Here is a 13,720-nt window from a genome sequence, read left to right as displayed (position 1 = left end):
TCCTTGGGAGGCCTGCGATCTATGGCATCCTCGGTATGACGATTAATGGCTCTTATCTAGCTATTGCCCTGTTTTGATTCTATGGCTGAAGTGAAAACCCCTTCTCTTTTTCGTTCAGCACACGAGATTCCAGATGAAAGCAAAGTAGCATATCTGGTTCTGTAGCTAGACGCCGCAGCAGCATTTGTTCCTCGATTGTGGTAGAGATGGAGTCTCCACTACCAAAGAGTCTTCTCTAATGTCCACCACATTCTCTTAAGCTGATTGACTTCGGAGCTCCCGCTTGAGTTTGAGAGGTAAGTTTACTGTTGCTGGATTGATTTTATTGGGTTTGGTTTGTTTTTTGTGAGGGTGAGAAATTCGTCATTTGTGGCATCAATAATGCGTCATTTCTGTGGTCAATAATGTGTTATTCTGCCGTCAATAATGCGTCAATTTTCTGTCAATAATGCGTCATTTCCTTATGAATATTCAATATATTTAGTTGATTGTTTTTGGTGGGGGTGGGAAATTATAAAATGTAGGTAAAAGATCCTAAACTTAGGCTTAATGGCATTAGGAGTAAGCATTTGGAGAGGATATTAGGAGAAGTTCTGTAATTGCTGGTTTGAATTACATTTGTGTTCTTAGTTGAACATGTTGGTTCTAATGTTATTTTTTCCAGATTATTGCACAAGAGATGACGTAACTATTATTAAATTTTGTGTAATAATGGCTCTTACAAACAAGCTAGGCTATGCGTCTTTTTTGTGTCAATTTGGGCAATGTTTTGTGTAAGTGGAATGCATTGATATGTTGTAATGCAGTAATGATTGATTAATGAATTAATATTTGCTATGCAGTGATATAGAAGTAGTTCAAAAATATATGTGGGTAAAATGTCTGGGGGCTCAGAGAGTGATGATTGTGTAACAGCTAATGGGATGGTTTACATTCCTGAAGTAAGAAATGAGGAAACACCAGCGGTTGGGATGAAGTTCGACTCGCTTGACCTCGCTTATAATTTCTATAACAGATATGCATTCTTGGCTGGCTTTGGTATTCGACTTCATTCCAGCTTTCGGGGGACATATAAGAAAGAGATTCTGAGGAAAGAATTTGTTTGTTGCAAACAAGGTGCATACAGGAAAGATGAAACTCAGGAGAGAAAAAGACAGCGGGGAATAAGTAGATGCAATTGCAAAGCTAAGATTGTGGTTGTGAAGACAAATAGGAGCAAGAAGTATGCCATCTCTCTTTTTGCAGAGGGACACAATCATAAGATGACAGCCTCAGAAAGAGTGCATTTATTGAGATCACACCGTCGTATTTCGGATTCTACAAAAGTACTTACAAAACAGTTGGGTTCGGTTAATATCCCCATTCATCAGAAGGTAAGTATTTTCGAGGTGCAATCCGGAGGAATGGATAAAATCGGTTTTATCAAAAAGGATATTTACAATCTTGAATGTAGTGTGAATGGGAAGCTGAGGAACCACGATGTTGAACTAGTGACCGAGTATTTTATGGCTGAACAGAAAAAAAATGAGGCTTTTTATTTCAAGATTGAGGGAGATGGCGAAGACAGGTTTAGTCGATGTTTTTGGGCAGATGCAACTTCTAGACGGGCATACCGGTTGTATGGAGATGTTGTTGTATTCGATACCACATTCAACACGAATCGATACGACTTGACATTTGCACCAATATTGGGAGTTAATAACCATGGTCAGACAATTGTCTTAGCATGCACATTTTTGAGCAAGGAAACGACTGAGTCGTTTATTTGGATGTTTGAGGAGTTTAAGAAAGCCATGCAAGGTGGCGAACCTAAAACGATCATTACAGATCAAGATGCGGCCATCACCAGAGCGATTTCAATAGCCTTCCCGACTACATTTCATCGGCTTTGCATATGGCACATCACATCAAAGTTCCATGTTAAGTTACCACATTCTGCTTATAAGGAGTATTGGCGTGAATTTCAGAAAGCCATATGTGATACTGACAATAAGGATGAGTTTGATGCAAAGTGGAATATTGTGGTTACAAAGGCTGGTTTGACTGACCATCAATGGCTAAGTTCAATGTTTGATTTAAGGGAATCTTGGGTTCCAGCCTACGCACGAGACTTTTTTGCCGCTGGAATGTCAAGCAGCCAAAGAGCGGAAGGTTCTCATGCTTTCTTCAAGCAATACATATCAAGGAGAAATTCGTTGATGGATTTCATAATACGATTTGAGAGGGCACTTTCCCATCAACGTCAAAAAGAGTTAGCTGCTGATCACGTAGATGCATTTGAAGTGGCTCAATGTATTCTACCAATGCCAATGAACAAACAAATGGCTACCTTGTACACAAGGGCAATGTTTCAAAAGTTTGAGAAAGAACTAATACAAAGTACAGCATGTTTCCTAGAGCTCAAAACAGAGGATGCTTCAAAAGTTGTCTTTAATGTGAGCGAAAGGAAAAATTGGCAAACAAGAGTGGCAGAAGTCGTATATGTCAAAGATTCTGACCACGCATCGTGTAGCTGCAAAAAATTTGAATTTGTTGGGATTATTTGCAAGCACATCCTAGCATTGTTCAGAAGGGACCAGATTGAATATATGCCCGATAAATATATTTTGAAAAGGTGGAAGAAAACTACGAAAGCTGGATTGGTGTCAATGGCAACGAAATTAAAGACTCTGCAGATCCTGGTCTTTTAATAAAGCGGAGTACAATGTCCCGACTTGCTTCAGATGTGGTTGAGGATGCATTAATGTGTGAAGAAGGATGTGAGCTAGTGTCAGAGACTCTAAAAAGTTTGCGGGTGAAGTTGAAGTTGTTGAAGGATGGACCAAGTAATAACGAAGTTGGAGGGTCTAGCTCTCAAACACAATATATGAAAGACCCTAAGAGAGTAAGGTGCAAAGGAAGGTGGAAACAAGTAACGGGAGCAAAGGAAAAGCCAATGAAGCGAGGGATTCGACACTGTCGGGAGTGTGGAGACATTGGTCATGATAGAAGACAATGCCCAAGAAATTTGAACACACCGTAAGATGTTAAAACTATTTATAATAACACCTAAAATTTGAATAGTTAAATTTTTTATGTGCTTGTGTTTGGTGTTTATGCAGGACATCACCGTCAAACAATGAGGAATCAACTCCAATAGATCTCAGTGACCCATTATTCGACGAATTTTACAGGATGCACGGACCTACCGAATGATTTATGTTTGTATTATACAAAGGCCGGTTGTTATGAAGGCTAATGATCAGGTTAAGTTTTCTATATGCAGTTTTATTTTATTTGTTTGTTCATGTCCACTGCTAATTGAAATGGAAATTTGGTTGGTTTACTTCTTGCATGAAATTTGGACACATGTTAATTTTACATGTCTTCTCCCTATTTGGAAATTTTCATAGACATTTGATAAAGTATCAAATTTTGAGTTTTGTGAAGAAGCAATGACTTTTACCATGTACAATGGGTAGTTTATGCTGAATTATGAACGAGTGACACAGATTCATTGATTATATCACAGGGTAATGTAGCATTTCCAGCAGGGAGCTGTTGTTTCCATCAGCAGTAATGATTTCCAGCATGAATCATTTCTAGCAACACTAATCATTTACAGCAGCAACCAATTTTTCCTAATGTTATGTTCTAGTGCTTGACTGGTTATTAAGATCTGACCTTGACTATGAAGCAATATTGGTGCACGATTTTGTAAACATTCGTACCTGAAGGATACTTGAAATTTGCACTATGTTGGAACACAATGATTAGAAATCAGCGTGTAAAATACAAACTACAATACAACATCTTCTATGCATGATAAGTACATTGCAGCTAATCACATTTCGAATGCTTGGAGAATATTAAAGTGTACACCAACATTTCAACTACTCGTAATTTCGCACACACAAGAAAATTACATTGCAAAGCATTTTATGTGCTCCCTCTTAGCAATATCACGATCACCCCAACCAACTGAACAATGGTAGCCATATTCACTCGGTCGTATGGGTCAGCTTGTTCCGAGCAGCTTGCACGTGCTTATGGTCACTCGTGTCCCCACTCATATAGACGAAATAAATATTCAGCAATATTTGTAATATTTTGTTATATAAATAACCCATAAATCATTCACCAAAGAATGTATAGCACATTGGCATGTAAAGTGAATAAGGAGAGTGTTACTTATGACTGACGTGTTAATTTTTTCAAAAAAGTACGCCATCTGTTTAATGTGAAGGGACATGATAATGCGACTTTACTGATTCCCAATGCGTGGTGATATTGACAACTTATTGAATAATATTTCAGTTTTTGCAAAATACAATTTTAGACACAAGGAATTGCAATACATAGTCCCAATAATTATATATGAAGCAAATGAAAGTAATACTTGTGTTATTATAAATTAGATAATGAACATTAAGGAAATATACTTCTAATTTGTCCCAGTTATATGTTGTTGTTTGTACTGTTTCATGTCACACTTTTTCTATCTTTCTTTATATTATATGTTTAGGGAATCCCTCAAAGCAACATATACTGTGAAAAATAAAATATTGTGTGAAGTTCTAATCACTCATATAGACTAGGACAAATATTCAGTACTATTTCAAAATTGCTTGACTGGTGTCAGGCCATCGAACGATGTGATTTGACATGATAGAGATATTTACTACGAACCCAAGAAGGAGCCATATTGACAACTTATTGAATAGCGTTGACGTGTTCAAAGATCTAGATGCACGCACCCATGATGGCTTTAGAGCATTGTCCAATTATTATATATGTGGATTATTATAACAAAACAGATACGTTTACAGCCTTTTATATGAAAGGAAACTAATTATTGTATTATTAAAACTTAGATAATTAATATTAGGGAAATATACTTGTGATGTTGGTTGTTGCAAAATATATAGCTAGGGTTAAGAGGAAAGTGAGTTATCTAAAGGCATTCAAATTTTTTCTTTATGAAATTGATGATTTCTAGCTTCCCCTAGTTGTATAACGTCACAAGGAGGCCGGAGTAATTTTCGGGGCATTTTTCCAATTTTCCTACTATTTATTTAACTTTTTTCAAGATTTTTGCACTAAAAAAAGCCAAAATAATCGCAAGATGACACCTGGCGCGATCTGAGCGCATCACCTTTCACCACTTGCACAAGTGTACGTCAATACACATGGCCACATCCTTGGTTTTTACCCTAAATTCTTATTTTATTGTTTTTTCTTATGAAATTCATAACTAAATACACAAAAATGATAAAAATGTTCCGAAAATTGATACGAACTCATTGACACTTCATCTTCCTTACTGAATTCCCCGTTTCATGGTTATTCATTTTAAAAGACAATTTTGAGCATTCACGGGAGATGCTTGTTGATGTAGGTTATCTAGGTTAAAGTTAACAACATATATAGCTAGGGTTAAGAGGAAAGTGAGTTATCTAAAGGCATTCAAATTTTTTCTTTATGAAATTGATGATTTCTAGCTTCCCCCAGTTGTATAACGTCACAAGGAGGCCGGAGTAATTTTCGGGGCATTTTTCCAATTTTCCTACAATTTATTTAACTTTTTTCAAGATTTTTGCACTAAAAAAAGCCAAAATAATCGCAAGATGACACCTGGCGCGATCTGAGCGCATCACCTTTCACCACTTGCACAAGTGTACGTCAATACACATGGCCACATCCTTGGTTTTTACCCTAAATTCTTATTTTATTGTTTTTTCTTATGAAATTCATAACTAAATACACAAAAATGATAAAAATGTTCCGAAAATTGATACGAACTCATTGACACTTCATCTTCCTTACTGAATTCCCCGTTTCATGGTTATTCATTTTAAAAGACAATTTTGAGCATTCACGGGAGATGCTTGTTGATGTAGGTTATCTAGGTTAAAGTTAACAACATATATAGCTAGGGTTAAGAGGAAAGTGAGTTATCTAAAGGCATTCAAATTTTTTCTTTATGAAATTGATGATTTCTAGCTTCCCCCAGTTGTATAACGTCACAAGGAGGCCGGAGTAATTTTCGGGGCATTTTTCCAATTTTCCTACAATTTATTTAACTTTTTTCAAGATTTTTGCACTAAAAAAAGCCAAAATAATCGCAAGATGACACCTGGCGCGATCTGAGCGCATCACCTTTCACCACTTGCACAAGTGTACGTCAATACACATGGCCACATCCTTGGTTTTTACCCTAAATTCTTATTTTATTGTTTTTTCTTATGAAATTCATAACTAAATACACAAAAATGATAAAAATGTTCCGAAAATTGATACGAACTCATTGACACTTCATCTTCCTTACTGAATTCCCTGTTTCATGGTTACGCTATATTAGTATTTTATTATTATTTACCCTACATTATTATTATATTACTTTTTAGCCTGTACATTTGTTAATTATATTTACTCGAAATTATTATTTTTATTGTTATTTTGAGTGAGAATAGACCATTTCTGGTGTTAATCAGTTTCTCTCTTCTTCAATTTGTTAATTTTTTTTTTCCTTTATTAGGGTGAAGGGATGTTTTGAAAAATAAAAAGAACAAATTACATTCCAAGTAATGTATAACATCATAAAAAAGTCCATGAATAACCCATTATTTGTATAGCTTAATTTACTGCATCCAAACATTTCATTCATTCATACAAAATTGACGAATTACTGACGACTGACATAATGGTCCCATAAGATAGTTTTACATTGCAAAGCATATTATTTGGTCCCTGTTAGCAATACCACGATGACCCCAACCAACTGAACAGCCGTAGCCGCAATTAGTCAGTCGTATTGGTCGGCTTCTTCCGAGCAGCTTTGACGTGCTTATGCTCACTCATGTCACCACCATCGTCTAGTATCTCTCTCACAGCATCAGGGGATACATAGTCCCAATTATAACTTGTATGAGTAGTTGCCGCAAATGCTCGGAAATTTTCGAATCCTTCGTTGAATGCCATCTCCAGTTCACTATGGTGCTCTTCGCATCGCATATGGTTCATCAAACAACCTTTAATTTCATCATTCATTACTGTATCCAACTCCTCTGCTTTCAACTTCCTTGTATGACTCAACTTCAAGTACTTGTTCTTTTGGGAGAACGCTTTGTTAACTCTAATGTTAAGATCAGCCAGAATGGCCTCGTCTTCAACACATTTCTCGTGCCACGAATTGATCAGTCTGGAATTATAATCTAGCTTGCTACTGACTGCATGTATTGCCTCTAATGGATCATCGGAGTCCCCCTCACTCCCAAATGATGTTGAAAATGGAAGGGGTCGGCGAGTACAACGTGGAAATGGAGCCTGCAACTCCAATTTTTCATATTCGACTGTGTTGTTGGCGCCTGAAGAGGATGACATGCTTGAATAATCCTATTTGTTTTTAGAGGATGAGGATTGCATATGCAATTTCGTTTGAGGAAGGGGACATAGCTTTATAGACCAACATACTAAAGCTTGCGTGTAGTCAACATATGTAATTTATTCCAATTTTTAAAAAGAGGTGTCAGGTTTTGCTTTTCAAGCATGTCAACCTCATTACACCACTGTCAGTGGTTGAAAGAAACTCAATGGAAGTGACATCTAGTTAGTGAACCCAACCACAGTGGTTAGGATTAAACTTAGATTGTATCAGACAAAAAATTAATTTATACATTGTCAACCAAATATTTTTTGGCGGGAACCTTTTTATTGGTATTACTATCACATCCTTCATAGAAACTCTCCCTCCACGAAAAACTGACTCCTCCACCGAATCTCTCTCCATCGACTGAAACTCTCTCCCTCCATAGAATGGATTTACTAACCAAGTTTGATGTCAGCATAATAAACACCCTTCCAAACAAAGACCGCCTTCGACACGCAAGTTAGTCACCAGACAAGCAGTGTCACATTCCTAGACAGAATGACCATTTTGTTGGAAGTTTTGAGTCTGAAAGGGTTCTTGGATTCTGGAAGGAGAGGCATCTTCAACTTGGTGATGAAATCCAAAGGGCAAGGGCACGTTTGGAATTTGTTGAAGGCCAAATTGAAGATGACAAAAGGCAGGCCAATCTGGATAGGGCGAAGTTGCAGCGCATGAAGCGTAGACACAAACGACTTCGGAGTGTAGCTGTTCAAAAATACAAGAACTCATCTAATGCAGTGGAGTCAAAGAAGCGTGTGATGCAAGCTGGATTCGACTACTTCCGGTCCTATGCAAAACTCGTCGTACCCGGGTTTGATTGGTCATCTATTACCTTTTCCGACGTTAACAAATATACTCACCAAGGGAAGTAACCATTTTGGTTATCGTGTTTGAGCAGAGGCAAATCAGTGGAATTGGAATTTTCGTTCAACTCTGCTTCAAACCTATTTTGATGCTTACTATTATGGAAGATTTCAACCTTCATATTTTGATGTCTTTAATGATGAGAACACGTGATGCAACGTGGCCATCTACTTCAGTCATATGTTGCTGCCATGTCCATTTTTGTGTGATCACGTATCAGATTTGGACATGGTTGCATCATATGCAATGTTGCCTTTATTTATTATATGTTAGGGCAAGGTTTATGGAAAAGCATTTGTGAGTGCGTTTGTGACAAGGTTATGTTATTATTTTTTTGTATTGGTTCATCTCCTACTATTGTTTTCTTCCTTTATATTATATGTTTGTGGAATCCCTCAAAGTTAACATATACTGTGAAAAAAATGCAGAGTGAATATATAATCACTTATATAGACTAGGACAAATATTCACTAATATTTTTAAATTGCTTGAGTGGTGTGAGGTTTTTCAAAAAAGTATGGCATTATTTTATGTGATTGGACATGATGGATATTTTGTACTGATTCCCGATGGACTACTTATTGAATACCTGTGACGGTTCATAACTCTAGACGCAGTTGCATATGGACTACTTATTGAATACCTCTGACGTGTTCAAAGCTCTAGGCGCAGTTGCAATGATGGCTTCAAAGCAGTGTGCAATTATTATATATGTACATTATTATAACAAAACAAAAACAGATTATGTTACATCCTTATATTTGAAAGGAAACTATTTCTTGTCTTATTACAAATTATATAACGAATATTAAGGAAATATACTTGTTAAAGTGAACAAACATATATACTTAGGGTTAAGAGGAAAGTCAGTTCTCTGAAACAATTTGGATTTTTTCATTGCGAAATGGATGCTTTATAGGTTCCTCTAGTTTTATAACGTCACAAGGAGGCCGGAGTAATTTTCGGGGCATTTTTACGATTTTCCGACTATTTATTACAATTTGTTCAAGTTGTTTGCACTAAAAAACCCCAAATAATCGCAAGTTGACACATGGCGCGATCTCAGTGCATACCTTTCACCACTTGAACAAGTGTACGTCAGTTGCAACCAAACATTCTTGCTTTTTACCCTAAATTCTTATTTTATTGTTTTGCCTTACAAAATTCATAACTAAAAACACAAAAATGATAAAAAAAAACTTCCGAAAATTGCTACGAATTCATTGAGGCTTAATCTTTCTTACTGAATTCCCCGTTTCGTGGTGACGCTAAATTATTATGATATTGTTCTTGACCCTAAATTATTATTATATGACTTTTTACCTTCTATATTTATTAATTTTATTGACCCTAATTTTTTTTTTTTGTAATTTTGTTATGCGAAAAGACCATTTCAGGTGCCAATTAGTTTCTCTCTTCTTCAATTTCTTAACTTCTAATTTTTATTAGGGTTAAGGGATGTTTTGAAAAAGTAAATGAAAAAAATACATGTCAACCATTGTATGGCATCAGAAAAAAATTAGTTTAGGATATGATAAGTGGGAAAATGTCTTTTCCAAGCACTGGTGAACAGACAGCTCACTCCATGCACGCCTTTTCGTTTACCAAATATTAAGATTGTAGTTGGGCAAAATATCTATGTCAGTAAGATGTCATATTACCCATCTCTGATGTCAGTAAGCATTCAAGTATACAAATATATATACGTAGATTTATATATGAAACGGTTTATGACTGCACAAACACCAGACAAAATACATTAAAATCCAACATTTGGCCAACGTAGCCAGCCAACGTAGAACTGAAGAGAAGCAAGTCAAGAAAGCATAAAAACCTTAAAAACATACTACAACTAATTATAAGGGTATGGATTCCCTGGCACAACATACACACGCATTACCTTGAACCAAAAAACACTCTCACGGTGCCATTTGCATCGATTGCAACAAGTCCAGAACGAAGGATTTATCTTTGCTTCAGTAGGCCAGCCTTCAATAACAAAACACCATTCGTTGTTGTTACAAGCGCTGCAATGATTGAACTTAATCTTCCCATAGTAAAACATATCTACGATATGTCTTGCAACATTCCAAACTCGGCTTAATCTTCGTCTCAAAGCATCCCTGGTTCCTTTCATATCAATGTTGTTACGTTGATTCAAAGAACACAAAAATTCTAATGCATCCTCTTTTGACTGACCAATTCCAGACATACCAAGAAGTCCAACTATATATGCCGCTTCCATATGGCCTGCCGTGGCTGCGATGCGCATCCCATATAACGCTTCCACGTTACCATGCATGAAAAACACTTCGAACGCCTCTCTAAATATCGACTCAGGGTTCTCGCAAGCTCTGCATTGTTGCAAGAAAAGCTGGACCGCAGGATTAGCATGGTACCAGCTAGGATGGTTTGGGTACTTAGCCATTGAAATGGTGTTCCACACTTGTGGAGTGTTTGCCAACGTCCGGAATAATGGGCACACAGATGCCATACGGAAGAGATCTTCCGAAGATTGGGTTGCCACGTATAACATCACTTTAAACCAAGCCAACTCCGGGATGAAGGCTTGGGGCATCTCCAAATGGATATGCTTCCTTCTCTTTCCTCCGACTGTAGTGAAATATTTGGAATTCATGTGTTTCTATTTTTTTGGAATGGAACGATTTGAGGAGTGGAAGAGGGGAGAAATGAGAATAGATGGGGTTTTGGTTCTGTTATAGGGTGTGTTTGTTGTACCGTTTGGAAAATGTGTTTCCACTTGAGGTTTTTCTCACTTGACCCTTTTTAAAGAAACTGAACCAACACCCTAAAACTAGAGAAAAACAGAAGAGAAGGAAAACGTCATCGAAATGCAAAGTCAGACAGTCAAAAAGTAAATTAAGAACCTATATGCATAGGCAATTTTAGGATTTTCCCGCCCTTTTTATGTCAATGAAACAAATGTGACGGATTACTGACTAGTCACAGAACGTCCCATCACATAACTTTTCATTTTCCCACACCGAAATATAGTAGTAATGTTATTAAAATGTGATGGATGTTTATCCAACTAGTTGGTTTAATGAAATATAATGAAAATAATATAGGGTTTAGGGCAGTTTTCCCTCAATTTTCATATTGGGTTTTGGTAGTTAAATATTATATTGGTTTATGGGGTAAACGGTGCCCCATATCTGACGGTACATGTGTCGAAAGCATGCCCAACCCACCCACAGACAGAAAAGATGATATAATCGCATTTGGGCATAGATGAGAGAGCTCTTAGTCCGAAGAGGTTTGAGTGAGAAGAGGTACAAGTGAGAAGATTCAACATGTCTTCGTCTTCATCTCCCGCTCAAACAAAGAGGTGTCCGTACTGTGGAGCTGCAATGGTGCTTCGGGTTTCAAAATCAGAAAAAAATCGAGGGAAGCCATTTTGGAAGTGCCTAACCTCCTATGTAAGTTTTCATTTCCAGAATATGTATGTGGGTGAAAAAAACCTTGGTCTAACTCTGACACAATTATTTTGCATATATGATGCCTGCAATTAGGGAGCCACCAGTTGCAATGGATTTGAATGGGTTGATGTAACTTCCGCTCAAGCAGAACAGCCAGATGACACGTATGATGCTACGGTGCTGAATATGCTGAAGTCCATTAAGGATTTGGTATTAGTTTTATTAGTTTTATCAATTTTAATATTATTTGTTCTTTTAATGACCAATTAAGTGCACAGTTTCAAGGATTGTAAAAGTTCTCCCCAAAAAGACATGTTGCACGCACCACCAATGAGTTTTCAAACCCATTTTGTAATATTTGTTCTTGAAATAGGTGGATTGGCATTGAGTTTAAATTATTGTTCTTGAAATAGGTAGATTGTTTATTGGCGTATACTAAAGGTTTATTGATTGTTTACTGCATGTATATCGCATGTTATAGCGCGGATATTGGATGTTTATTGAAGGTTTATTGATTGTTTACTGTATGTATATCGCATGTTATTGCTCGGATATTGGATGTATATTGAAGGTTTATTGATTGTTTACTGCATGTGTATCGCATGTTATTTATCGGATATTGGATGTTTATTGAAGGTTTATTGATTGTGTACTGCATGTGTATCGCATGTTATTTATCGGATATTGGATGTTTATTGATTGTTTACTGCATCTGTATCGCATGTTATTTATCGGATATTGGATGTTTATTGAAGGTTTATTGATTGTTTACTGCATGTATTTCGCATGTTATTATCTGATATTGAATGTTTATTGAAGGTTTATTGATTGTTTATTAGTAGGAAGAACAACTATTCAGTAGAATTTCCTAATCGATACGACTCCCTTATGGATGGTGAAATTAGGGGCTGATGTATATTGCATGTGTATTGCGTATAGATTGCATGTGTATTGCGTGTATATTGCTTGTCTGTTGCCTGTGTATTGTTGTTTATTTCCTTCGTAAGCAATAAACAATCAATACACACGCAATAAATGTACACTATGCACGCAATAGACAAGCAATATAGACGCAATAGACAAGCAATATAGATGCACCAATATACATTACTTTTATGCTACTGAGCTGCCCAAGACCAATAAAATAAAGAAAATCAACGAATTTATTAACCGATTATAAAGGAAAGAGGGATTCAAACCCGATGGGCGGTACGGAACCAATAGGAAGTTTTTATAGCATTGCAGATGGGAAATGTTTATTGAAGTTTTATTGAGGTTTATTGACGGTTTACTGAATGTTTACTGAAGGTTTACTGCATGTATATCGCATGTGTTTCTATAAAGAGGGCATGGTTGAATAAAACATTGGAGGCCAGGGCATAGCCGCCTATTTCCCTTACAGAATTACAATCAATACACACGCAACCCATTGCGATTAAGTTAAGGCATGGTGAACGGCTTAAAGATTGGGATCTGATATTTGGAATGGTGGCTTGGATAAATCATGACATATTACTTTGCAATAATGTAATACACTTTAAAAAGCCATCAGTCATTGTTCAAATATGCAGTCTTCCAATCCCAATTCAATGCAGTTTGGTTAAGGTTATGTAAATGTCGTGAAGGAGTTAGGGCAATATTACAGAGATGTTTGTTTCATTAAATCCAAAAAAACTTTACACTCCAGATGCACATTCTATGTATGGGAATGGCATGTGCCTAACTTCAAAAACGCATATGCCTATCCATTTACATTTGCCCACGTGCACTAGATTTACAGATCCATTTACTTTTCTCCTCACTAAGCCTCTGCATCTCCATTTCAGATTCTTCATTTTTCTGTCTATGCTCTGCATCCAGCTACTATATACATTTAGCATAATATGAGAATAAACGTAGCGTAGTATCACACTAATCAAAATGAAAGCATGCATCCGCTGTAATAATATTTTGGTTCTAATTGTTGTCCAATAACTTAAACTTAAAATTATGTACAAAAATACACTAA

General features: G+C 36.5%; 3 protein-coding genes across 4 annotated transcripts; 2 read left to right on the top strand and 1 right to left on the bottom strand.

Annotated features, from left to right (window-relative positions):
* The first annotated feature begins 878 nt into the window (after positions 1-878).
* Positions 879-2,199, top strand: LOC148291156 (protein FAR1-RELATED SEQUENCE 5-like). The gene is made up of 3 exons (XM_088245695.1): positions 879-1,498; positions 1,604-2,037; positions 2,081-2,199. The coding sequence occupies exons 1-3, from the start codon at positions 879-881 to the stop codon at positions 2,197-2,199; spliced, it is 1,173 nt and encodes a 390-aa protein (XP_088101821.1).
* Positions 2,200-2,661: 462 nt separating this feature from the next.
* Positions 2,662-3,569, top strand: LOC148291155 (uncharacterized). 2 transcript variants are annotated; one of them, XR_015826598.1, is made up of 3 exons: positions 2,662-3,018; positions 3,102-3,245; positions 3,512-3,569. XR_015826598.1 is itself a non-coding variant. In XM_088246301.1 (2 exons), the coding sequence occupies exons 1-2, from the start codon at positions 2,705-2,707 to the stop codon at positions 3,193-3,195; spliced, it is 408 nt and encodes a 135-aa protein (XP_088102427.1). In that variant the 5' UTR covers positions 2,662-2,704; the 3' UTR covers positions 3,196-3,505. The 2 variants fall into 2 exon arrangements, 1 of the variants encoding a protein (XP_088102427.1); XM_088246301.1 differs by lacking the exon at positions 3,512-3,569 and having other exon boundaries at positions 3,102-3,505.
* A 6,555-nt stretch (positions 3,570-10,124) lies between these two features.
* Positions 10,125-10,850, bottom strand: LOC148291154 (uncharacterized). Its single transcript, XM_088245694.1, has one exon. It carries the CDS (start codon positions 10,848-10,850, stop codon positions 10,125-10,127), a length of 726 nt encoding a protein of 241 aa, XP_088101820.1.
* Between the last annotated feature and the right edge of the window lie 2,870 nt (positions 10,851-13,720).

The sequence above is a fragment of the Prunus avium genome, chromosome 8 (genome assembly GCF_965620075.1).
Source record: "Prunus avium chromosome 8, drPruAviu1.hap1.1, whole genome shotgun sequence".
Lineage (NCBI taxonomy): Eukaryota > Viridiplantae > Streptophyta > Magnoliopsida > Rosales > Rosaceae > Prunus > Prunus avium.
Note: the sequence above shows the minus strand (reverse complement) of the source record. Positions and strands in the feature narration are given on the sequence as shown.

Coding starts and splice junctions, on each gene's coding strand:
- LOC148291154 (XM_088245694.1), bottom strand. CDS start 10,850: ATGCCCCAAGCCTTCATCCCGGAGTTGGCTTGGTTTAAAGTGATGTTA.
- LOC148291155 (XM_088246301.1), top strand. CDS start 2,705: ATGTCCCGACTTGCTTCAGATGTGGTTGAGGATGCATTAATGTGTGAA. Junction 3,019..3,101: donor CCAAGAAATTTGAACACACC/GTAAGATGTTAA, acceptor GTGTTTATGCAG/GACATCACCGTCAAACAATG.
- LOC148291156 (XM_088245695.1), top strand. CDS start 879: ATGTCTGGGGGCTCAGAGAGTGATGATTGTGTAACAGCTAATGGGATG. Junction 1,499..1,603: donor GATGTTGAACTAGTGACCGA/GTATTTTATGGC, acceptor TGCAACTTCTAG/ACGGGCATACCGGTTGTATG. Junction 2,038..2,080: donor TATTGTGGTTACAAAGGCTG/GTTTGACTGACC, acceptor GTTTGATTTAAG/GGAATCTTGGGTTCCAGCCT.